This window comes from Phragmites australis, chromosome 3 (assembly GCF_958298935.1).
Source record: "Phragmites australis chromosome 3, lpPhrAust1.1, whole genome shotgun sequence".
In the NCBI taxonomy this organism is placed as follows: Eukaryota; Viridiplantae; Streptophyta; class Magnoliopsida; order Poales; family Poaceae; genus Phragmites; species Phragmites australis.
Genome location: NC_084923.1, coordinates 33,247,142 through 33,272,237, shown reverse-complemented (window position 1 = coordinate 33,272,237; position 25,096 = coordinate 33,247,142). Strand labels below are relative to the sequence as shown.

At 39.9% G+C, this 25,096-nt stretch overlaps 4 protein-coding genes and 1 non-coding gene across 5 annotated transcripts; 2 read left to right on the top strand and 3 right to left on the bottom strand.

Moving 5' to 3' along the window:
- Positions 1 to 2,354: 2,354 nt before the first annotated feature.
- On the top strand, positions 2,355 to 4,802 carry LOC133912850 (UDP-arabinopyranose mutase 1). The gene is made up of 4 exons (XM_062355784.1): positions 2,355 to 2,813; positions 3,613 to 3,863; positions 3,940 to 4,108; positions 4,208 to 4,802. The coding sequence occupies exons 1-4, from the start codon at positions 2,472 to 2,474 to the stop codon at positions 4,538 to 4,540; spliced, it is 1,095 nt and encodes a 364-aa protein (XP_062211768.1). The 5' UTR covers positions 2,355 to 2,471; the 3' UTR covers positions 4,541 to 4,802.
- Positions 4,803 to 5,780: 978 nt separating this feature from the next.
- TRNAD-GUC (transfer RNA aspartic acid (anticodon GUC)) lies at positions 5,781 to 5,852 on the bottom strand. The gene has a single exon. It is a non-coding gene; the product is annotated as a tRNA-Asp (tRNA).
- A 244-nt stretch (positions 5,853 to 6,096) lies between these two features.
- LOC133912847 (ultraviolet-B receptor UVR8-like) lies at positions 6,097 to 11,855 on the bottom strand. The gene is made up of 9 exons (XM_062355780.1): positions 11,661 to 11,855; positions 10,490 to 10,747; positions 9,731 to 9,924; positions 9,588 to 9,635; positions 8,469 to 8,541; positions 8,014 to 8,185; positions 7,053 to 7,484; positions 6,731 to 6,922; positions 6,097 to 6,513 (listed from the first exon to the last, which is right to left on the bottom strand). The coding sequence occupies exons 2-9, from the start codon at positions 10,740 to 10,742 to the stop codon at positions 6,435 to 6,437; spliced, it is 1,443 nt and encodes a 480-aa protein (XP_062211764.1). The 5' UTR covers positions 10,743 to 10,747; positions 11,661 to 11,855; the 3' UTR covers positions 6,097 to 6,434.
- A 145-nt stretch (positions 11,856 to 12,000) lies between these two features.
- LOC133912848 (uncharacterized) lies at positions 12,001 to 15,283 on the top strand. Its single transcript, XM_062355782.1, has 8 exons — positions 12,001 to 12,184; positions 12,910 to 13,054; positions 13,146 to 13,268; positions 13,359 to 13,402; positions 13,486 to 13,611; positions 14,646 to 14,730; positions 14,812 to 14,868; positions 14,961 to 15,283. Exons 2-8 carry the CDS (start codon positions 12,923 to 12,925, stop codon positions 15,051 to 15,053), a joined length of 660 nt encoding a protein of 219 aa, XP_062211766.1. The 5' UTR covers positions 12,001 to 12,184; positions 12,910 to 12,922; the 3' UTR covers positions 15,054 to 15,283.
- Positions 15,284 to 15,922: 639 nt separating this feature from the next.
- LOC133912849 (E3 ubiquitin-protein ligase At3g02290) lies at positions 15,923 to 19,224 on the bottom strand. Its single transcript, XM_062355783.1, has 5 exons — positions 18,990 to 19,224; positions 18,469 to 18,797; positions 17,264 to 17,645; positions 16,748 to 16,857; positions 15,923 to 16,619 (listed from the first exon to the last, which is right to left on the bottom strand). The coding sequence occupies exons 2-5, from the start codon at positions 18,571 to 18,573 to the stop codon at positions 16,593 to 16,595; spliced, it is 624 nt and encodes a 207-aa protein (XP_062211767.1). The 5' UTR covers positions 18,574 to 18,797; positions 18,990 to 19,224; the 3' UTR covers positions 15,923 to 16,592.
- Positions 19,225 to 25,096: the final 5,872 nt, after the last annotated feature.

Below are 25,096 nucleotides of genomic sequence, written 5' to 3'. Positions count from 1 at the left end.
ATCTATTTACATGTGACTATTAATCTACTCCTTAAATCATCTACAATGACAAAATAGCAATCTTTCTTTAATTTATATCATATTGAATCTCTTTCTCATTCCAAAATTCAACACCAAGGAACAACCATCTAAATTCAAATCTAGAGCAATATAGCAACTAAATCCAACTAAGAATCAAATGTAGATCATCTCTATACATCTAATAATGATAAAGTTGCAAACTTTTTCTAAATTAGATTTCAATTGCATCTCTAAATCCATAATCATAGAACAAGCACCAACCATCAACCTTAGAGCAATCTATCAAGTAAATCTATCTAAAAAAGAAATATAGATTATTTTATTAACCTTAGAGCACTTGACTCCTTCAAATCTTAAATCCTTCAACCGTAGAGATGACAAAAATGGAGACCGATACTGTTCTGGTGGGCTTGCGGCGGATCTAGTCGCGCTTGAGGGAGAAGGTGGGCTTTATACTGTAGCATCCCATTAGTATCAGTTGATATATCGAACCGGCACTGATAGTGTCTATCACTACCGATTCTTAACTCCTCATGTTTGTCCGTGCGCGGGAGTTTAAGAACTGGTATTGATACGGCAATAATATCGATCACTGTTAAACCAGCACTGATAGACTACTATATATGTGGTTTTCTATAGTAGTGATTTGTGGCCCTATGCTTGAAATCCTATCTAGGTAGCAAGTCTTGCTTAATATTTTCAATAAAACCCCTACTCCTAATTGTATTGTACTTCCTTCTCATATATTCAATGATGGATCAATGAAAATATACTAGTAACGGAACTTTTTCCGCTCATATTTTTAATAAAATTACATTTTGTAAGTATTTGAACTTTTGATAAGCGAAAGCTTGTTTTCGACAAAAATAGTAATCAACATACAAACCTCATGTAGTATGTTCAAATACTAGTCGAAGCATAATCTTTTCGCCCACCAGTCAAAATAGGAAAGAGAATTTTGACAATATATCATCCCTATAAGTTTACTTTTAGAATATGGCATCGTGTGAGTACATCTTAAATATGCCACTTCTTATTGATGTATGATTCTAATTCCTATTTATGCCCCTACCATGCAAACGAAAGAGACGGCAATGACCTTTATGCCTCTTGGGCAGTTCCAATTCAAAGATCAGGCCTCGTTTGGAATATGTGGCCTGTGCGCGATTTGCATTAGGTCTTATAAATTACATGTGAAATTATTGTGTTTCAAATATATTTCTTTCGGTCATAAATATTTGTCGCTTTTGACTTTTCAGTTTTCGACGTGAAATTTTGACCATAATGTTTTATTAGAATCTAATATAATATCTTATAAAAATATAATATTATGAAAGTATTTTTCAAGACAAATATATGTGTGTGATTTTTATGTTTTTAAACTAAATATTTTGAAAACTATTGATAGTCAAAGTTTTAAAATTTAATCAGATCTTAATCAAAATATTAAATATTTATGATCAGATGGAGCACTAAGGGTCTGTTTAGTTGCCCGCATGTTCTCAGCCTGACTGTATGAGTCATACAGGCTGAGTTGAGACAGGTTGTGGAGATGCAGTAGGATCTGTTTGGTTGGTTGCATGTGTTCAGTCTGGTTGAGAAGAGATTATGTTTGGTTGTCTGCATGAGTATATGTTGTATTACAAAGAAACTCACTTTTTTTATCAAATAACCTATGTTGAAAATATTTTTATAAATTAGTACATCACCGGATAAAAATATTAATGAATTTTTTTATAATTTTTAGAGAATTTTAATTAAATATTAACTTAGGTTTTTTAGATCAAACTAATTAAAATGGGTTGTTAATAACCCCTAATTTACTCACGAAAATATTTAGAATTTTTGGACCTCTAAATAAAATCAAAAGTTAAATAAAAAAATTGTACGCACAGTGTCCCCAGCCAGGCTCAGGGAAACGCCGGATCGGTCGTTTCCTGCGGGCCTGGCTGGACGGATGCAGCTGCATGGGCAGGTGCAGGCGTCGAGCGCGGATCCAGGCATCCAAATGAACCTCTTCACAACCGTACTGCGTTGGCGGATACATGCACTAGCTGAGCCACCCATCCAAACATGTCCTAAGTATACATTGATATTGGAACTAGGTATATATATATATAAGTTTGGAAAAAATATATCATCACTGTAAACGCACCGACAGGTCTGCCCTGGATCCAAACCTCTTTTGGAGAAAATTCAACAGGCACATGACGCAACAAGGAAAAAAATATATATAAAACTTGCTAAGAAAACAAAATAATAAAAACAAGAAAAGGAAGGGAAGACTCCTCTGCCTCCCAGAGGCGTTTGCCCTATATAAACCCCCGTCTCCCAGCACTTACCCACGCCTCCCATCCTCTCTGCTCCCAAGAACCAGAGGCAGAGAGATCTCGAAGAAGCAGAGCAGTGTTAGAGATCGGGATCGAGATCCGGAGGCATCAGCATCAGCAATGGCGGGCACGGTGACGGTCCCCGGGTCGTCGGTCCCCTCGACGCCGCTGCTCAAGGACGAGCTGGACATCGTGATCCCGACGATCCGCAACCTCGACTTCCTGGAGATGTGGCGTCCCTTCTTCCAGCCGTACCACCTCATCATCGTGCAGGACGGCGACCCGACCAAGACCATCAAGGTGCCCGAGGGCTTCGACTACGAGCTCTACAACCGCAACGACATCAACCGCATCCTCGGGCCCAAGGCGTCATGCATCTCCTTCAAGGACTCGGCCTGCCGCTGCTTCGGCTACATGGTCTCCAAGAAGAAGTACATCTACACCATCGACGATGACTGCTTCGTATGTTCTATCTCTTTCTTCGTTCGCTACTGCTGTTAGTTCTTGTTGCGATGCTTGCGGAATTCTGCGTGGATCCGGAGGAAAGGTGTGATCTTGGGGCCGGATCTGGTTCCATTTCGTTGGAATTCGACCAGATCCGGCCGGATCAGATCTGGATCTAGGCATGTAAGATCAATTGCGTTGATCCGCAGTAGCTTGTGGTGAAGTAGCATGGTGGCTCTCGATCCGTGGCAGGTTGTGTTCATGAACTGTAGTGGCTTCGTTCTGGGGGGACAGAACAAGCTGCCATCCCTGTGTGGTTGTTAGATTTTGCCACTTAGTACTAGCAGTTAGTGCCTTGTCGTTATAGGGGTCCTTTTCATTTGGTCAGGGGCCTTAGTTTAGGGGATCCCGTCGTGGATCACGACTTGGCTGATTTGGTTTGTTATGTATTAGCATTCTCTGTTGTCACTGGATCCAGGATAGTTACATCAGATCTGAACCGAGCAGTAGGCACAATTCATGTCAAACTCAGGTCCAGACCTTCATAATGCACACCTGGGTCAAAACTTTTCACCTTCATAATTCATACCTGGGATAAAAATTTCGCCTTTCACCTTTTAAGATCCGCGCCACTAGATTCATACTGCAGAGAATGGAACTAGCAACGGCGAAATCTGTCCTTGGAGTTCAAACATTGGCAGTAACATTCAGTATTGCAATCAAACTATGAATTTCGGTCATCTGGATGGCTTGCTAATTTAGCATTGTACTTTTGCTATTTTGTCTCGTTAACTGAATGTCCTTTCTTGTCATTTAGGTTGCCAAGGACCCATCTGGCAAGGATATCAACGCTCTTGAGCAGCACATCAAGAACCTCCTCAGCCCGTCCACTCCCTTCTTCTTCAACACCCTGTACGACCCCTACCGTGAGGGTGCTGACTTTGTGCGTGGATACCCCTTCAGCCTCAGGGAGGGTGCTCACACTGCCGTTTCTCATGGCTTGTGGCTCAACATCCCTGACTATGATGCTCCCACCCAGATGGTCAAGCCTCGTGAGAGGAACAGCAGGTACCACATTGTCGATGACATTCAGCAACCGCTCTGCTGCATGAAGAATTGTTATTAACTCCCTTGTTTTGTCCAGGTATGTTGATGCTGTCATGACTATCCCCAAGGGAACCTTGTTCCCCATGTGCGGCATGAACCTTGCCTTTGATAGGGAGCTCATTGGCCCTGCAATGTACTTTGGCCTCATGGGTGATGGCCAGCCTATTGGTCGCTACGACGACATGTGGGCAGGATGGTGTGTCAAGGTGTGTGGCTTTTCTGTTCTCTTTGCTGCAATAGTTTCCTTTTTTTGCAAAGCATTATTGTATAATTAAAGACAATGTATTAAAAACTGTGAATTTCAGGTCATCTGCGACCACTTGAGCCTGGGTGTCAAGACAGGCCTGCCATACATCTGGCACAGCAAGGCTAGCAACCCCTTTGTGAACCTGAAGAAGGAATACAAGGGCATCTTCTGGCAGGAGGACATCATCCCCTTCTTCCAGAGCGCGACCATCCCCAAGGAGTGCGACACTGTCCAGAAGTGCTACATGTCGCTCTCTGAGCAGGTCAGGGAGAAGCTGGGCAAGATCGACCCCTACTTTATCAAGCTTGCTGACGCCATGGTCACCTGGATTGAGGCCTGGGATGAGCTGAACCCTTCTGCCGCCGCCGCTGAGAACGGCAAGGCCAAGTAGAGGACGCGTTCTGTTCCCCCTTTGAAGTGATAAAAGTATGATTGAGGCCTAGCGCCTAGGCCCCATAGATATAGCTCTTTTTGAGAAGGAAGAGATTAATTCAGCAGCTTTATAATTCTTTGTTGTTATGCCAGTGGTTCTTTTGTAGCTGAAAGGGATTTATCGTCATCATTTACAAAATTCAAGACAATAATTCATGTAATTTTGAGAATCAAGCACCGTTTGATGTTATATTGTGATATTGTGTAGTCTTGCGTTTGTATATGCATCGCATTGTTTACTTGTTGCCTGCTCATGCTCGGACAGTTGCATGTCATTAACCTTTTTCCAAGACGTTCAGTTCTTGTCAAGAAATGCTATCTGGAAAAAGAGTAGAATCTTGGTAAGCAATTTGTTCATATTGAGTGTATGATGGCAATGTTGCTCGGCCTTGAGCCCAGTAATTTTATCTTCGATCAGGTCTCGGATGAGCCCCATGGATGATCGATCCTGCTAGTACTATACTAGTAGGTCTGGACTCTGCAGAATTTTGCGGAAAGAGAAGGAATACTCTACTACCAAGTGGCAAGAACTTATCCTTGTCCTGTTTGGTAAAGCATGTCATGTCTAAGTAACTGTACAGTAACAGGTGCCAACTTGAACGGCTGTCATTTTTGCATGAGCTGTATTTGCGGCGCACCGCACTCCACACACGTGTACTTCTAGAGATCGAGAGATCCTAGACCTACAGTGCATACTCCTGCGCATACTGTTAGCCTAAACCTCGGTGGGGCTCTGTTAAGGTTGGTGGGACGAGGTTATCTGAGAAATAGGCATTTATATTTTTAAATGTTTAGTTGAAAGACAGAGTAAACGAGGTCATCTAACTTTTAAGAATATTTTTTAAATATACTGGATGGAGTGGTTCATTCATTTTGATCGGATGAGACTAATCATTTTAAGTAATCTTAATTATTAATAAAATAATTAGTGATAATTAATATGTTGTATTACTAACAAGTGATTACTACGAGATATGTCCAACCAAACACACCCAAATTCAATCAACAGTGTAAAAAAAAACCGGATGTGCGCCAGATTTGGCATTCAGCAGTAATACAGCAAGATTTCGATCACGCAAATGGGGCGGGGGGGGGGGGTTGTAGTTTTGGAGGTTCGTTGAATTCTTAAGGAGATTAAATCACAGGAGGAAAAGGAAAAAAACAAAGGAGGGAAAAGCCACAAGAAGGGACAAAAAACGCGCCGTTGCCGGGGATCGAACCCGGGTCACCCGCGTGACAGGCGGGAATACTCACCACTATACTACAACGACCAAGTTGATACTGGGCATACAAAACTGTTCACAAATATTCTGGGGATATAGGATTTGATTAAACAGATGAATCTACATGTAAAGCGGTAGAGAAAAACATGAAAGGGCAACATACAAATCGTCACAGATGAAAAGTTCTTTGTTTCAGGGAAAAGAAAAAAAAGGCTGAAAAAAAGATTTGCACAGCTGCCGTACCAGTACGCTCACAATTGTCATTTTAATATATAGCTTTTCATCCAATCCAGATCGACAAAGTGCGAACTAAACATAAGGTTGTTCAGCTTGCCAAACTTACCAGCATACACAGGTTTCCATTTGGTTCTACAACAAGACACTTCAAAGTTTTTGATACACACATAGCCTCCACTCCTTTGATACACTTGGGAGACACACCAATGGGGGTTGACAGACATATCGATCGAAATCAATCTCTGAGTCCAGATACCGTACACATTTTCCATGACCACAGCAATTAATGTCTGAATCAACAACATTACTGGGAGTTCAAGATATTAAGGGTCAGATGAATCCTATTGATCTAACCGGCTTCAGCCTCAACCACTTCAACTATTTGCCAGTGGTTTAACTGGCTTTGGCCTCAACCTCTTCAACTACTTGCTTTTCCAGGAATTCACATTCTCCTTGCTCGTCCGAATGTTCCCTGTGATAATGCCAAAAATTAGTCACACAGAACCACTAGGCCAGGTAAAATATCCTGCATGAGAAGCCTGAAAAAGCATACTAAAATTGGTACTGAGAATTTTGTGCTGCTGCATCATTGGTTTAGCTTTTTTTCGAAATTAACTCCCAAATGCTTAAACTCAGTATGGGGACCAAATAAACTATTACTACCTACATTTAAATTTCTGTATGTGTACCTTAGTTTCTCACATAACCGTGCCAAGGCATCAGCACCAGTTCGTGATGCAACATCTTCTATTAGCTGAGCATTAGAAATATTTACGGTCTCTGCCAGCTTGAACTCACACAGCTCTTTTAACGAACATGCATCAGTCAGAACAGCTGAATGACCACCTCCAGCAGCAAGTCTCCTCACCTCACCAACACACCTACATCGCATGAAAGATAATCAAGGACCTAGAGTTGCAAATCAACTTCAGATTGTAACAAGAGTAGCAGCAGCAAGGAGTCCTATATTTAACCGAGAAAAGGAAACAAGATTGTACTATCAGAACCTACCAATCAACTGGAGAGGGGGACCAAGCATAAGTAGATTTTTCATTTGCCGCCTGGCCATAACTATTATAGCCCCACCCATATATACGGCCATCTTTCATAGACACAAGTGTGTGAGAGTGCCCACAGGTAGCAAGATGAACACCGGATGGTATGACCAGGACTGGAATGTTGCGAAGCAGCATGTCAGATCCATTAAGAGAGCAAGAAAAGAAGCCATTCTGAGGCCCGACTCCCAGCTGGCCCACATGTCCTCCGCCCCAAGCATAGAGAGCTCCACCTTCAGTTACAGCACAAGAGTGGACCCCTCCACAAGATACATCTCTAATTACTATCCCTTCAAGGGCAACAACTTTCCTAGGTATCAGCTCCTTATCTCCAGACTGCAGGGAGCGATGCCCAAGCTGCCCCATGCTTCCCAGTCCCCAAGTATATCTGAAAAATCCAAAGATATTATAATTAGAAATAATCGAGTTCCTCTTTGGAATATGTTTTCATGATGAATGGGTGAAGATATGAAATAGTTACAATTTTGTCTTCCCATGAAGAATTTGAAAAATGAAAACTAACAAGCTCAAAATATATGTAGTATCTAGGCTAGCAAATTGACAAACTCAGCACAGCAGACAATTGACAAGTTATTCAACTTAGTAATGTTGCACAAACAACCCTTTAATTCTTAAAGTATTAGACACATTTTTGTTGTTAATGAGACATTCAAGAGCGTGGATCTATGCGTGCTAAGATCATAAATAGCAGCAAAGCTACATGGAGCATCAGCGATGCCATTCGTTGATCAACATGAAATCTAGATAAAAGAAAACCAATTTGCTTGTTTTCTATGCAGTTAGCCCTACAGTTAGTCATGGTCAGTCTTCAATACTTCAAACGCTTCTATTTTGTCATCCGAGAAACCACACAACAGTCACTGACAGCAGAGATCAGCTCCCTTGAGATGACTTACACCTCCCCATTTTCTGATATAGCTGCTGTATGGTACTCTCCACATGACACTCTTACAATATTCACTAGCTCGGGGGTGTCATCGAGGAATCTTGCATAAGCATTTAATACACGAGCTCCCTGAAGTCCTTGAGACGTACAACCTCTGCCAAGCTGACCATACTCATTGTAGCCTGGTTAGTAAGAAAACAGCACATATCCTGTTAATAGTCAGCAACGAAACAATGAAACCAAGTGGATGTGCATCCTGTTGTTGGTTTTACATAATGATTTTCACATAATCACAAGTTCACAATCAGCTATCTTGGCAGCATAAACATTAAGTTCTATCACTGCTGATTGACAAGGTTTGCAACAAGTCAGCAAAGAACCACGGTAGAATTTCTTGGCCAGTACGTTTTTCTTAAAAAATCACGAGTAAAAGCTGTCAGTCAAAACTTAAAGGTTGCACATTACCCCATGCTTGCAGCAGACCATCCTCGGATAGAGCCACAACATGTACAGCTCCACAAGAAACCTGCTGAATCACCTGTGGATTTACAAAAGATATTAAGTATAACACTTAAAAGCAATACACTCGACAGCATCAGTAACTTTTAAATATGTCCACAACTTACTGTTACTCATTCTGGATTATAGAATTACTTAAGCAAAGCTAAAACATCTAAGACTTATAATATGACACAAACCTCAAGTGACAAATGATCATAAGTACAGAAATTAGCACTAAGACCCTGAGCCATCTATCGAAACAAGGAGAAAATAATGGCAATAAGGGCACATCCATGCACCTATTCAAAATTTTCAAACCTACTCTAGTCACGGACCCAACACAAATATGACCTTCTGTGGTCAATGGATTTAAAATGCCAGGATGTACACCTAGATATGGATTCTAGAACGACAAAAGCACAAAACACAGTCAACCTGACTAGAAAGCATACAAAGCATCAACTGAAACAAAGACACAGAAAAAGAACCAAAGACAATTTGAGGCACAGATAAAAATAAAAGACGAAGATATAAAAATGCTCACTGGGTGACAAAATTATGCATGAGTTTTTATTAAGCGGTATCGGTCCAGTGAAACTAAACCCAGTAGGATATCAAGGGCACAAACAATACCAGCTGAATAGAAGAAGAAAAGAGAAAACAAGGTCATGAGAGATTTTAATTCATTCCACCCAAAAAGGCAATGATAGATTCCCATACATGGTGGTATGGAAAAGGTCATGTGGTCATATCCCATCATAATCGAACTAGTTAATGTAACACAGCATGTTAGCATAATTTTCTATGTTTATTTGTTGGTCAATCAAAAGAGCTTGGGAAACTAACAGGAAAACAGAATGTAGTGACTAAGCATATCAATGTTTCTTATTTGGGTTAGTGTGTTGTAGGGTGTGTTGTACTTCTTTTTCTAATCTTAATGCAATGATACACAGCTCTCCTGCATATTCGATAAAAAAATGCTTCGAAATATTACCGATATTACTTTGCCACAATGTCTAACCTGATAAACTTACGCCATTTTGATATCAACTAAAACCACAAGTCATTAAAAATGCAACATACCGTGTTTGGTGTGAAAGCTCCCCAGAATAGGCGAGGGTAATCTGAACCCTGTGGCAAACATGCAAATTGGTGAATACTTCATCGAATAAATTGTATTAATCTATCTACGATGCACTGACCCAGTAAAATTTACTACAGCAAACCTGATTTTGTCCCCAAACCCAAAGCCTGCTTTTCGACACCATGCCATCGTTTTCTCGAGGCTCAGCAACAGCAGCTGTACAATGTGCACCACAAGAGACTGATTTCACAAACTCAGTCTCCAGTGCCTTGACCTTCTTGGGCTCCTTTGCGCTCTCTTCTGTCCCATCTCCCAACTGGCCAAATTCATTAGCACCTATATGTATTTGAGTTGAACTGTAAATGACTCATTTAGTCAAAAACAAAAACCTTGTACGTAAAGCAATAGCTTTCCTCACTATCATTGAAGCACTGCAATAAAAAAAGGTGCCTCACGTTCTAATTTTCATTGTGTCAATTCAATTCCCAGTATTGAATTAGAATATAGCTTCGGATGAATAAGAATCATGTTCACAATTACTTGGAACTTTTGACTAAACTACAAAAATATTGAGATTGCACGCCAGCAAGGAATTGATAAAAGCACCGTCGCTGTCAGAAGAACAAACAAGGCAGTGAAATTAATGTGAACAAACAAGGAAAATTTTTAGGAAATGTGAATGAGCCAAGTACACATGAACAGAAGAATAATTCTTTCACTAGAAGGTTCTCTACAGTTGTAACTTCTTTTAAAGTTAACGGCAAAACGAGGAAATATATTAACTCAACTATGACACTTCAGTTCCAAGTATAACAATAATGGTACTAGTTCTCTCGTTTGTAAATTTATTTGGCACTCTAATGTGCACCTACTGTGAAAGAGCTGGTGAAAGGGGACTTACCCCAGGTGAAGAGTGATCCATCAGAAGCAACTGCAGCAGTGTGCTCACGGCCACATGCAATATCAGTCCACCTGAGGACCTCCCCATTCCTACTTTTGAATAGTTTGGGAGGGAGGCTCTTGGGGATCCTTAGGTGGCACTCCTTGCCCTTTCGTGCAGTCTGTCCACTCTGGTTGTACCCCCATATGTATATTGCGCTCTTTGTTGGTACACCAACAACACGCAGGTTACAGAGCACATCATCTATATTCATTGCCCCTGTTTGTTTAGAACAAATAAAAGAAGAGCAGCTCAATCAAAACAGTAAAAAGAAGTAACCGAATAGTGTAAAATCTAGAGGGTGCAAACTTGTAGACTAAAATGACAAAAAAGAACGCTTTTGCAAATGATATCCCAGCTCCGATGAATGCTTGTTTCCCTCCAATGAAATCACGGACAATGAAGTGATCACGGACAATGAAGTGATCACTACTGACCAATATCATGACCATAAAAATAAAGTGGCAACTGATGGAACCATTTGTCCTGTTAATTCTACAGTGGCCATTTAGAAAACAAAAAATACACCTTAGGAATATAACTTACAACAATTACACCATGAAATCAGTAATTTGATGCCTGTAATTAATAGAATGCGTAACTTTTTGTTCAAATTCACAACCAAACTATGATTTTTCTTTGTTTTATTACTCCCGAGTCAAATTTACAAAATTTTGATACTATTGCAAATTGAAACCGCAAAAAATGACCACCCTGGGCTAACAAGGTCCTAACTTGCCAAGAACTGAGAAACTGGTCCCACATAATAGTGTAAATATGAAACTGCTGAAGCCACAAACCATTTCCCCCAATATTACACGAAATGATCGTTCAAACATGTAATTGGTTCAGGAATCCGGATAAAATGAACAATCCTTTCGCTAATCTACAAAAACTAGTGGAGCGCCCCGAGCTCAAATTGGAACTATCCATGATCCATGGTTCGAAATTGGGGAAATAGACAATCTTTTCCCTAACTATGGAGGGCCTCAATTTCCCCAATCCATATCTCCTCAAATCAGACGACCATTCATCAATCTATTAGCGCAAGAAACAACACCGAGAACCAAGCAAACTACGACACCCCGAAATCAGATGCTACAGGAATCCGAGAGGAGGCTCGAGTGCTCACCTGGAGCGAACGACGGAAAACGGAGAAAGGTGTGTTCTTAACCAAAAATGGTCCAATCTTTCGGGCGGATTCGGCGAAAAGTGGGAGCCTGCTTGCTTCTCTTCGTTTGACCAGTGGAATGGCCTCGCCTCCTTGTTCCTCTTCCTCGTGTCGTCGCACTTGTCTATGGGCACCTCCGCACCGGCTAGCGGCTACTGGATTTTTCTGGAATGACAAGGCAAGAGACAAGCTCGCGTGTACGGTGAGCCGGGTCCAGGAGAGTTTTCCATGTCTGTGTGCCCGGGAGCGTGCCGTGCGTGGACCGAGCCCACCAACACCTACCAAACTCTTCTCCTCTGACCTTAGCTACCTACCTGCGGTGAATGCTTCTCCAGTTTTTTCCTTTCCAGAAACTATAGAAGGGAAGATCCCAGATCAAATCCTGCCAAAAAAAGGGGGAAAGAAGAATTTTTTTCGTGTTTGTGTTTGCCAAGTCGCCTCCTCTCCGTTCGCGTCCCGTGCCTCGCGAAATTCATTGCCCCCAGGTTCGAATTTTGCTTGCGGTTATCATGGTTTGTAAGAAATTAAGCACCTTTGCTTCAAGAAATGGCAATTCTAGTTTCTTAATGTTACAGTAGTTTAGCGGAACAAGGAATATGTAAAGTTTTCTTTATTTCCTTTTCTGCCGCGTAAGATGAAAATATAGTGCGCAATTCTCTGTGGGCATGTTGATTCCATCGTAGAGGCTGCTGCAATTTTGATTGTGTACCAAATTGGAGACATAGGTTGATGCTTTATTGGGTGTTTGGTTCCAGGAACCCGACAGTGAACGAACAATTCGATCCTAATTCTTAGTCCAATCCAAGCTTGGTTTGAGAAATATAATGTGTTGTCTAGTAAAAATATTTCTTCTTTCGGAGAACACTATTAAAATTGAATTGGGGATATGATCGTCTCACCAAAATCATTGGATTATTCTATGATGAACCAACCTATCTTGGATGAGGTGGTTCCTTGAACCAAACTCCCCGTTAGTATGCAAAATGGATCGATAAGATATGCATCCTTCCTGGAAGGAGGAAATGTCCCCCCTTCTTGGTGTCATGGAAGTTCCCAATCCTTTGTCTAGCAACTTTCAGCTACTCCAATTAATGCACAGAGACAAATGATTAACAAGTATCTAGGAGCAGATTAATCAAATTGCCGATCAATGCTTTCTGGGAGGGTTGGTTTGAACCATTTTGAGTTTTTACTACTTTGCAAACTGTAGGTGTGCAAGATTCATGGCTTCAAACTACAGCAAGACGCTCATTCAGATCGATGTGAGCTCGGATACTGTGTGCCCTTGGTGCTTCGTTGGCAAAAAGAACCTCGAGAAAGCGATGGAGCAAAGCAAGGACAAATTTGATTTTGAGGTTTCACTCTTCAAATCACCAACATGCATGATCGGGGTTCAGAATTCTTGTATGCAGTACTAACTTTGCGTGCTTTCTGTTTGCTTGGTAGGTTCATTGGCATCCATTCTTTCTAAACCCTGATGCGCCTAAGGAAGGCATCAAGAAATCTGACTTCTATAAGATGAAGTTCGGTCCTGTTCAGTTTGAGCGTGCAACTTCTCGTATGACAGAGGTTTCTTCGTCTGACCTTGCCCATGGTAGCCTCTGTTCACTCTGCATAAAATGTATTTAGCTGTTAGCTGTTTCCATGCTCATGTTTCAGATATTTCGTGGACTTGGGCTTGAATATGACATGTCGGGGTTGACGTAAGTACATGGTTTTGAAGCTGGCATGCATTCATGTCATGCGAATCATTTGTTAGTGTTCTGATGTAAGGATTTTAATCCAGCGGGAATACGATGGATAGCCATAGGCTCATAGCACTTGCTGGACACCAAGGCTATGACAAACAAAATGCTCTTGTTGAAGAATTATTCCTCAGTTACTTTTGCCAAGGAAAGTATATCGGTGACAAGTGAGTATGCATTAAACTTGCTGAGTATGGTATTGATCATAAAATTTTATTGTGCATTCTTTTTTGTTGTTACCTTAAGCCTGTATATTCTGTAATTTATATTTCTGCTAGATCACCTTTTATCTGCGTGTGTATTAATGGGGCCATATAAATAAATCATATTATGAGCCATCGGTGATCCATTGGAAAATTTTGAGTTGCATCAATTTTGTGTATACAAGACTTTTGTAATTGAATTTTTGCTGCATATTCCCTGTTGGTAAGGCCACAATGTTGAGAGTTTATTTCACAGTTTTTCTTTCTCAAAAAGAAACCTTGTTTTAGTTTAGGTATTTCATTACACTAGCTAAGCATATATTTTCATCTTTCACTTCTATTGAAAATGTACCAATGAGTATGACAGATTTTGCAGTAAGTCATGTGCTAGATCTATTTAACTGGTAAAATTGATACTAATTTTGTACTCAGAATCTGAAATAGAAGCATATAATTTCTGGCCCATTTTCGAATTGTTATATGACCTGCAACAGTATTGACAAAGGAAATAACCATCAAATCTCTTCATTGCTGGACCAACATGAAGATGTTTGGAGTTGTGAATAGTTTCAGAGAACTGGTGTGCCATGTTTGAGGTTCTTTTCCTAGGTATCCCCGGTCATAGGGATGCAAGTTTTGCTTTTTTGGGTCATTGGGTCGACCCAGAACTCACTCAGTTGAACAAAAGATGCACTTCCACCTACTTAAGCTGAGAAAGTAAATGAATTAAAGTAATGACCCAAAACCACTCATTGGGTACCCACTTGTATCCCTACCCGGTCCCATTTCATCATGAGAACTGAAAATGTTTTGCAAGTTACATCCTTGCAGAAAGAAATGCTTGCACTGCTGCTTCATTTACTTCAGGAAACATATTCACCTGATCTGCTGTTACCCTACGCAGCTTGCCTAAATCTGCCTTTCTATTTTGGCAATAGTTGTCTTGCACTATTATTGTTGAGCTATCTTATTCAATTATATTTCCAAATGCATCCCAGGCAGGTTTTGCTGGATGCTGCAAGAAAGGTGGGCATAGATGGAGCAGAAGAACTGCTTGAAGACCCTAGCAAAGGAGTCGACGAGGTATGTTTCCCAGTGATCTCTGTCCCTGGAGCCATATTTCTCCGATGAGAGGACTCACGTATCCTTTTTTGCTGCTAAAAGGTTCTGGATGAACTCAACAAGTACTCGTCTGGCATTTCCGGGGTTCCTCACTTTGTGGTATAAGAATTAATTATGATATTTTATCATATTTTGTCCAGTCAATGGCTAGCAACTTACCCCTGTTGTTCACTGCACTCTGTTTCGTTCAGATTAATGGAAAACATCAACTCAGTGGTGGCCAGCCTCCAAATATATTCATGAGGGCCTTTGAGGCGGCTGCAAAAGATGGAGCTGAACGGTAGTTTAAGGAACTCTCCTAGTATGCTTGTGTATGTTTGAAAGGAATAAAAGCTGGTTCCAGAGTTTGATAATGAAGTTGCCGTACAATTTATAGCTGATATGTGAAAGATTATGTGGAACCACTTGTATTTCCGAAATTCTTATGTGGTGATAATTTGTGGTGAAGATGGTGTGGATAATATCTGCCCCATCCGATGACGCATTCGAATAAAATTCTTGTGAGTTGATAGGATATGGCAGATTGGTCAGAATGTTACAAAAGCGAGTAGAGACTCCATATTCATATTTGATTGGTTATGTGGAAGATGTATGACAACAACAAAATTCTTATCTGATAAAATGCCCTGGGAGATATAGGGACATTAATATCAGTTAGTATTTCTGTTCCGATTTATTTGGAACCTATGCGATAAATGCAATTGATGTCCCTATATCTAGCATACACAACTATATTCAAATTTATTAGCGAAGTAATATTTATATATCTAGCATACCCAATAAATAAACTTTCTGATATACTTTATTCATATTGGTGACTTATTTCTGGCATGGTTTGTGGAGTAATAAGCACAAGTACATTTACATTGATAAATTCAATAATTTCTCAAGTTTGTATACGTTGGAAGCTTCTGATGGTAAAGCCACATCTTTTCTTTATGCGTGTACCATATGTCAATTTATTCAAATTCATATTTCATTTATATTTGTATCATATTTCATTTCCCTCGCAAAAAATCCATATTTCATTTATATTTGTAACATATTCGTATGTCATAAAAGTTGAATTTGGATGCACACTGAATTTTCCATATTCAGAATCATATAATTGAGAAATGTTAGTTAGGATACGGAAAGAGCACTTTGCCAACCCTATTCAATCAATTTTAATATTATGCATTTCGGCTGCATTAGCTTTGGGAATATTATATCAACCTGCATGCACTATCTCACTATCATGATACAGCAGCATTATAGCAAATCCTGATACAACAGCATTATAGCAAAAGTTACCTCACCATCCTGATACAACAGCATTAGTAGCAAATCAATTGCGAAATCATCATCCACTTAAGACTCATTAGGGGGCCCAAGTAGCAATGACACATGGCTTCCTCTGCATGCAGGTGTTCCCTCCCCAAAGTGGTATTTATTTTTTTCCTTTTCTTTTCTCTTTTTTTTGGGGGGGGGGGGGGGGGGGATGGGACTCAAAGTCATATGATTTGGAATTTTGATCGTTTCGGCCAAAAAAATTCTCAAAATTATGTTGCTACCTGATAAACAGCCCAGGCTTGCATGTCTGCTGGATGTATATTTGTCTTTTAGGCTGTTAGCTTCCTGGTCCAATATATCATTTTACCTGAAGAAATTTTGCAATGGTTTACTATACAGTTCAAGCTTGAATTTTGATCTTCCATATTTTGTCGAAAATCTTTGGATCTTTGCTGGAAGTTCCAGAAAACAATCTAGCGACTGTACTTCATCAACGCTATGTACACAACATATAGGATCCAGCCTGAGTCTTCACATTTGAAGCAGCAAGGTTATTCGTCCTCATTGAACAGCATTACCTGTAGTGAGACATTTGGGTGTTAGAAATCTTACACATGTTTTCTGCCCGCTTAAAATAACCATGTTAATCAAGTACAACTAATGAATCACTTCTCAAATGAAATAATTTCTGGTAGAAGCTAGGTACCTTTGCGCAGACAGGGCATGCTTGGCTTCTTTCCATCCACTCGTAAATGCAACTAAGATGAAAATTATGGTTGCATTGCAACGCAATCTTCGGATTCTCAAAATGATATTCTGTTAACAAAACACTTTAATATTCAGAACACAGGAAATACTATAGACATAAATGCACCATATTGTGCATAAACTAAAATGACAAGCATTACAATAGTTAGAACATCTTTCTGGCATTTTACTTCCTAACATGTCTTTACTTTCTTATGAGGCTACACAGAGTAGATATATTGGCATGGCAGCAAATTGATGTCCATCAGAACAGAGCACTTAGGTCATGTCCATATCTAGAATGATTCAAATGAATGTGCAGGTATTTCCTTCTGCAACTAAAACTACAAGGTTTGACTGATTTCCTTTTTATTCATGCATGCTAGAAACTTAAACCTGTAAACTGTAAAGCCAGTATCTGCTGAACGAAAAGACAATTTGTGAATAGAGAACAATGCCAATTGTTACTACCAACCTTCCAGGCATATTGGACAGTCATCCCCATTGTCTAAAAAATCACAGGCTTGTATTCGATCAATTCTCGAACCTCCTGAATGGTATTTTACAGATGACCCATCGAACTTTTGAGCTGTGCAAGTTGATCCATTATCAGTATTCTTGCTTTCTGTAAGTTGACCAGGTTTCTGGAACTGTGTTGACGCTTTGTCATGTCCTGACATTACTGGGTGTTGCTCTGTCCGAGGGCTGAATTGAGGATCATCAAAAGGCAAAGGCCGTGGAGGGGAGTGGAAAGTATCCATTGAATCCACTTGTCCTGTGGCGTTGCGAGCCACAAGAGGAACCCTTCCATGATCGGGTGCGACCCGTGTATCACCTCTTTGCTGAGCAACAGAGCCCTGCGACGAAAGCATTTAGAAGAGAGTGCATAACAGCTGATTGAAAGATCAGGTGCAGAGAAAACATATGTAAAAAGAGCAAACAAAGATGACAGTATGATGTATCCACATTTTAGGAAAAAAAAAATTGTACTCCACTGTTCTCAGACAATTCCAGAACATGCTTGGCCATTTGTTTTTCGGAATTACTATCTTATCAATTCAGCTCCGAGCCGACTGAGCTCAAACTTGTAAAAATAGCATCTCTAAAAGTATAGCAGCCAACTAAAGTCACTAATAATAGAACTGGATAAGCTCCATGCAAATTACTGGTTTATGTACACATGCACAACTAATGTGAGATATCACCAAATTATAGTAACAAAAAAATAACAAAGAACCTTCCTATTACGCACATCAGTTTGCATTGCAATTTCTTATACACTACCACCTTCCCATAACAAAGCAGTGCTGCTACATCCAATGCCGCAGCCTCAGACTCTGTGGCGCCCATCGCAACAATGTGATCTCTGAACAGTCCTAACGCTTGCTAGCACGAAGAACACAGAGACGAGCAATTAACCAGGCATGCACAACCCGATAGTGACCTCATGGGTCCCAGATTCCCAACACACATTTTGCAGGATCCGTGAGCATCATCAAAAGAACACGATTACACTCAAAACCACAAAACTAAATGCACAACAAATTCACACCTTACCAGCGCAACTCCCAAAACAGTACTAGCATAAAACAATCTAGCAAGAACTGACGGGTAAAAAGATCCAAAAAAAAAAACTGGCGGCCGACGGGTAAAAGAAACATGACAGTAGTAGAATCATACCGAGTCGGCGTGGTAAACGAAAGGCCATGGCAGGCAGAAGTAGCAGCCGGGAGCCGCCGCCGCGCCGTCATCCGGGCCGTGCAGGCAGCACAGCAGGGCCCCCATCTCTCTTCCTCTTGTTCCTCTTGCCTTCCCCCTACGCACCAACCAAAGGATTCACTAGCACCGGCGGCACCTCTTCCACTTCTTAGACTCTCCCCTGTTCTCCGTCGGTCAGAGAGATAGAGAGAGAAACAGAACCCTGCCTCCTCCGATCGCTCGCAATTTAAGAACTCGATTCGCCGCAACGAATCCGCGCTGATTTCCTTCTTTCCTCTCGGCGCGCGTATCTGGGAAGAAACAATCCGAAATTGCCGAGTAAAATCAGTCGAAAAAGGCTGCGACTTTGGCAACGGCGGCCGCGGCGCAAGTGACAAGTGCTACTGACTGCTGCTACTCAAGAACAAAGAATCGGAAAAGATTTGATTTTTCCGACTCGAGTTTTACTAAGAGTTCTTGGCGGACTGGAACAAAGACCACACCTCGGACTGATCGAGCTGTTAAACACTTAAACCCCACCCAGATTGGTGCTGCTGCGAGAAGAACCCCGGAGAATCGGCGGCGGAGACGGATAGTTTGTTGTAGATTGGATCGGATAAGGTCTGAGGATGGATTGGGATCAGGAGATTGGAACTCGCACGCAAGGCATTGCGAATTGCGATTGTTGTTGCACCGAACAAGCGGCGCAAGTGCGCAACGGAGGGCCCAAAGGAAGTGAGAGAGAAAAGAGAGAAAAGCAATATAGAAAAATAAAGGTAAAGAGAAATAAGAATCTTAGTTAGGGTACTAATTACGAGATTAGCCCTGAGCTGAGGCAGCAAAGGGAGGTGGAGGCTGATGCTTTGCTTTTGCTAACAACAACAACAAAACCTACTGTTTCTAAGAGTACTTTTGAAGGTGTTAATGTTAATGTTAATGGCACCCATGTCCAAATCTTCTTTGATTACCTAGACTAAAATTGTACCTGCTGGCTAAAAAGTTGTTTAGCTATTTTGCATTATTGTGAACATCATTGGTATTCTAAAGACGATATGGAAGAAAGCTTCACTCTAATGATTTTGCGGTAACTCATGACTACTGATAATGTGCATTACATATGCAAATTAACTTTTTTTTTCAATGAAGATTCTTTTTCTTGTAAATTGGGGTCATTTCAAATTTTCGGTGTCCTAGCTTAAAGGATTCTCATTGTATGGATTTGGACCAAGATTTGTCGAGTTGTAGTCATGTAGTGAAGCTCATGTCCTAAATTTTGTACTTAAAGTATAATGTCATAATAACTACAAAAAAATATTTGCCATAAGAGTCTAGAAGCCTAGTCATATACACAGAGATCCTAAATCCAAAATTTTAAATATTTATGCAAAAATAATTTTTTGGAGCTTGGCAGTAAATGATATTGGTGCGTAAATTTAGTAGTGTGAGGGGTGTTCTAGTAAAGAAAAAAAAGTACTAAAATATTTAAAAGGGGGCAGAGGCGCAGAGCATAGATAACATCGATGTTGCCTGTGATGGCCCCACGCATTGATGCAGAACTGACTGTGTTAAATTCTCTTGATTAAAAGACCCACCTGTTACTGATCCAAATCAAGTTGATACCTTCCTTTTAACCTATCTACCAAAAATGATTAGATAAACAGGATACCGACATAGGAACCATAAAAAATGTTCATTTAATCTATCAACCATGCTTGATATCTGGCTAACCTGGTCACTGGCAAATGGACCAAACGAAATATCAAATCTGTTAAAAATACTGAAATACCAACTCAATCTACATGTCATGCTTCTGTTGCTCAGCGGCTAGTCACTGACCAATAAACCAACTGTAATATTTATTCAATACATATAATTCCTTATTGACCGTTCTTGTCACACAATTCTGAAGTTTTTCATGAGAAGTAACTGGGAAGTGTTCTGCTTTGAGCTTTTAGTCCCTATTCCTTTTCTTCTATCTTCTATGCTTTTGTTTCGTTTTGTTTTGTGGTGTTTGTAAGTGGACCATTTTTTCTCTTATATCACAATTACATGCAGCTCTCCTACATGTTCCAAAAAAAATGAGAAGTGTTATGTATCCTTACATACGGCCGCTAGTGCACATATATTTAAGTTGAGTTACCCTATGTACTTATTTGAATTCAATTTCAGTAAAAAATCCAAGGCAACTTTTGCCTTCTTAATTGATGTTCCTTGTTTCATATTCATATACTTTCAGAAAGGAAGTTGCATTGTGCCCCTAAAGACACAATATCGTGCTAAGTTTCAACTGCTCTTAATCAAGCTAGCATCAACTAGGAATAAGAAAAAAAATATATACTCAATGACTATCATGAGAAATCAAACTGAAATGTATCTTGATTTATATATGATAAGTTATTAATAAGGTTAAATTTGAAATAATTTTGGTTAGCATGAGCTTGTGTGTGTGAAATCTTATTTATGGCTAACCAAAGTTTGAATCGGAGCAGATTGTTTCAGAGTTTAGAAAATTATGTCTCACCGGAACATCCGATGTATGATTTTTTTACCATACCGAATAGTTCGGTGTTACGGTGAAGTGAGCACTGAAGTATTTTCAGTGCTCAAGCAAAAATGAAAGCGAACACCGGATAGTTCGGTGATAAATTTTGAGAGTGTCGGAGTATTTTTTGCAGAAAGGAGATTTTTGGCACCAAGCTTGATTATGTACGTCGGATAGTCCGGTGCTGAGATTGTGAACACTAGAGAATGCACCGAACCTTTTGTTGCAGAGAGGTTGTAGAAGGGTAGTTCGGTGGATTGGCACACACTGGATTATTCGGTGATAGAAATAAGATCACTGGACCTTTTCTTTGCAGATAGTAAAAAATTTCTGAAACAGATAGTACTATACTCACCGGATGGTCTGGTGTTTAAGAACAGAACAATCTGTTACATCCAATGTTAACATTTTCTACAGGATGTGCTCTGAGTTAAAGTTTTTTATTTTATACTAACCTGGAGATGTTTTGAAGTGTGGAGAAATGTGTTTGCTTATTTCAAGGTGTGAAGGTGACGGATACAACTTGGCGGTCGACAACGAGTGATCGGGGCTAAGCGGGTGCTAGGTGCCGAACAATCAAGGAGGGCCGGAGAGAGTCAAGGGCGATCCTAGCTGTACATATGAAAGTGAAGCAAAGCATGAAACGGAGGATGAAGATGGTGTGTTAACAAAATCAAAAGGAGAGAATGCCAGTGCAAATGACAAGGCAGCCTGAGGGATCAGGAGTGAGAGAGACTTACCGGTGGTCAAGATAGCAAAACGGAGGACACGCGTCATCATCGAAGCGCTTACTTTAGGTGGAAGCAAGTGATGGCTAATTATGCTTTGAGAAGTATGCTAGAGTTTCACGGTTTGGCTTCAAAATCGTGGGAGGATTGGGGGAGTACGTGGTACCATCGTGAAGTTTGTGTTGAGACGAAGCTAAGTCGTAAAGGCGTCATGGCTGTCCGATGAATGGAGAAGAAAATAGACTAAAATGTCATCGGTGGTAGGTAGAAGTGTACTACGTAAAAGAGTTATTTTAGAAAAAAGCTAGAAAATTTAGGGGTCAAGTTTTCTAAGCCTATAAATAGAGGGGTAGGGCTATGAAAGAGATTTGAACCAGCTATTTGAGCCCCTTGAGGGATCATTGTGCTTGGATTTTAGAGGAGAAGAGGATGATTGTTTAACCTATGTAATAGGTGAGAGTTTTGAGAGAAAAATATCCATAATCCATCTAAAATAGAGCTGCCCTCTTTGAATAATAAAGTTTATTTTGTTTTATATGCTTGAATTTTCCTCCTTCTAATTTTACCTTCTTGGTTTTCTTGCCTTGTATGTAAGTTTTTTCTTTTCGGTGCTGATTTTCGTTTTTCTTTTTGAGCTAAAATTTTAGCACCTTTGGAAGTTGTTCTTCTTGATATTAAAGACATAAATTCATATACATATGTATATATGATCGGGTCTTAAATTTTCTTGCCTTTAGATCATCATCTTGGAGATCTTCTTTACCCGGTGTTCATCTCTTAATCCTTGAGTGATCTTTTCTCAAGATTCAAAATTTGTGTGGGAATGAGTTATAGATTAGTTTTTTTGGAACCTAGTGCTCAATTCTAACTATGAGACCCTCTTTTATTGAATATTCTTGTTTGGTTTTTGATTTTTCTCCGGAGTTTCTAGAATTTTTAGGTAGGCGTATTTTTCTCGCTACGTATTCGTGTTGCATTCTGTTGTATTAAGACACCTATTCACCTGCTTTAGTCGCTACTATTGATCCTATATATCCTTAAATCTATTTGTTCAGGCTTTTTCGCAAATAATGAAAACGTTAATCTCTATTGGTCATGGCACGTATGTTCAGCTCAAGAAAGAGTTGGTTTAAGTTCTGTTCTTCCTTTATTTTGTCTGTATAATTTAGCATGTCTTACAGATAAATTAAATTTGAAACTAATCGGATCAGTTCTTACTTCTTAATACAATGATACATAGTTTCTATGCTCGTTTGTGAACAAAATGTTAATAAAAAAGAAAATAACCAAAAAGATGCTTGCACAAGTGACTTCCATGTTGATTGCAGCGGCCACTTATGTTGAGATTGGAGGTTCACTTGCAGTTTCCCCAATCTTTTATCCCAAATGGTCCTTCTTGAGTAGTGGAGGGTGGCTTAACCTGCCAGTCACGCTTACTATTTTAGTGCTCTACCTTCTCCAATCAAGGTGGTGAGCACTCCCAAGCCGCAACTATGGTACTCACTTCGATGCCAAATATAAGTTAATCTAGATTTGTTTGAAATTCAATCTTTTTAGTTTTGATCATTAATAACAAAAAAATTATAAAGACTAGAAACATAAGAGTGATGTTGCTAGATTGATCATAAAAAATAATATCATAATATATAATTTTTTGTTTAAAATAATTTATTTTTATAAATATTATTAGTTAAAGTAATATATTGAAGATGGTGTTGTTGTCCTAACAAACTTATATTTGGGATGGGAGAGAGTACTCTCCACTAAGGCCAAAGAAAAAGGTCGCTCTCATGCCTGCCATATAAACAATTCATTTTCTGCGTTGTATTTGTCTGCCACCCGGAGTTCCATTCAACTCAATTAGGCATGACGGGACTACATATTATCTATTTCTCCTAGGCCACTAATAATCGTCTTCTAGATAAGGCAATTCATTACTTACGTACTGCTCACTCCCAGTTAATTAAAAGATAAGTGACCTTTTTTGACTTGTGTGTGCAGCCGAACTTTTTCTTTCAGATGTAGCCAAACTTCTAAAATTTTTCAGCTATTGACACCTCTATGGATATTTAGATTGGACGTTTAAAAATTTATATGGGAACGAGGTTGGTCCTGAGTTCATAGTATTATAATTTAGTATGTCTTACAAATAAATTAAATTACAAACTAATGGGTTTTTTTTCCTACTTAGGTCCCAACACTACTAAAGAACTAGTCAAAACTAACGGCACATCAATATCAGTTGTACAGAAATTACCACTGAAGATGTATCAGTACCGGTTTTTAAACTCCTACGCGCGAACAGTGATCGAGGTGTTAAGAACTAGCACTAAAACAGACATTTAAGAAATTTTTTAAAGGATGGAGAGACAATATTAGAGGAGAGATCAGGAGAAAGAAGAAAAAACTCAATGAAAATTGCTTGCACTTGAAAATCTAGAGGAAGAAGATTTCTTAAATGAGGCTCAACTTAGAAGAAAAAATGAGATCCAATCTGAGCTAGTGCATATGTTAGAGGAGGAAGAAATTTACTAGAATAAAATGTCGAATGCAAAGTTGCTTTTAAAGGGGAACAACAACACATAATTTTTTCATAGAATTGCAAATAGTATAAAAAGGAATAATACTATCTTCTGCCTCTAGCAAGATGATAGGATTATTGAGGGTGATGAAAATCTATTCCTTCATGCCACTGAATATTATAAACAACATTTTGGTCCTAGGGATAAGCTTTTATTCCATTTTGATGCTAATCGCTGGAGTGGGGATGAAAAAATAAATTATGATGTAAATGCTGATCTAACTAGACCATTCATAATAGAAGATGTGAAAAATGTTGTTTTCTCTATGGAGAAAAATACAGTTCTAGGACCGGACCATTTACCTATTGAATTCTACCAACAATGCTGAAGAATTATTGAGATTGAGTTGATGACACTACTACAGAACTGAGCTTATATGTCGGCTTATCACTGCCTGTACATTACGGGCCAGCAGCGATGAGGCATCACTACCGGTTCATTACGGGTCAGCAACGATGAGGCATCACTATCGGTTCGTAGGCCACGCGAGAAGAACCAGCCATCGTGGCTTATGAACCGGTAGTGATAAGAGAAATCACTTCGATCGATGGCTTGAGCCGGCAGTGATAGCTGGACATCACTACTGGCTAGTGAGATGAGCTGGCAGTGATGTGTATAGTATAAAACAGTGTCCCTCCCCCAAGCCTGAGCACATCACCGTCCCTGGCGACCTTCGTCGCCCTCACAGATGCATCACCGCTTCTAAGCCCTCTCCGTCCAATTCCATTGCTCAGTGAGCTTTACAGTACCATACCCAA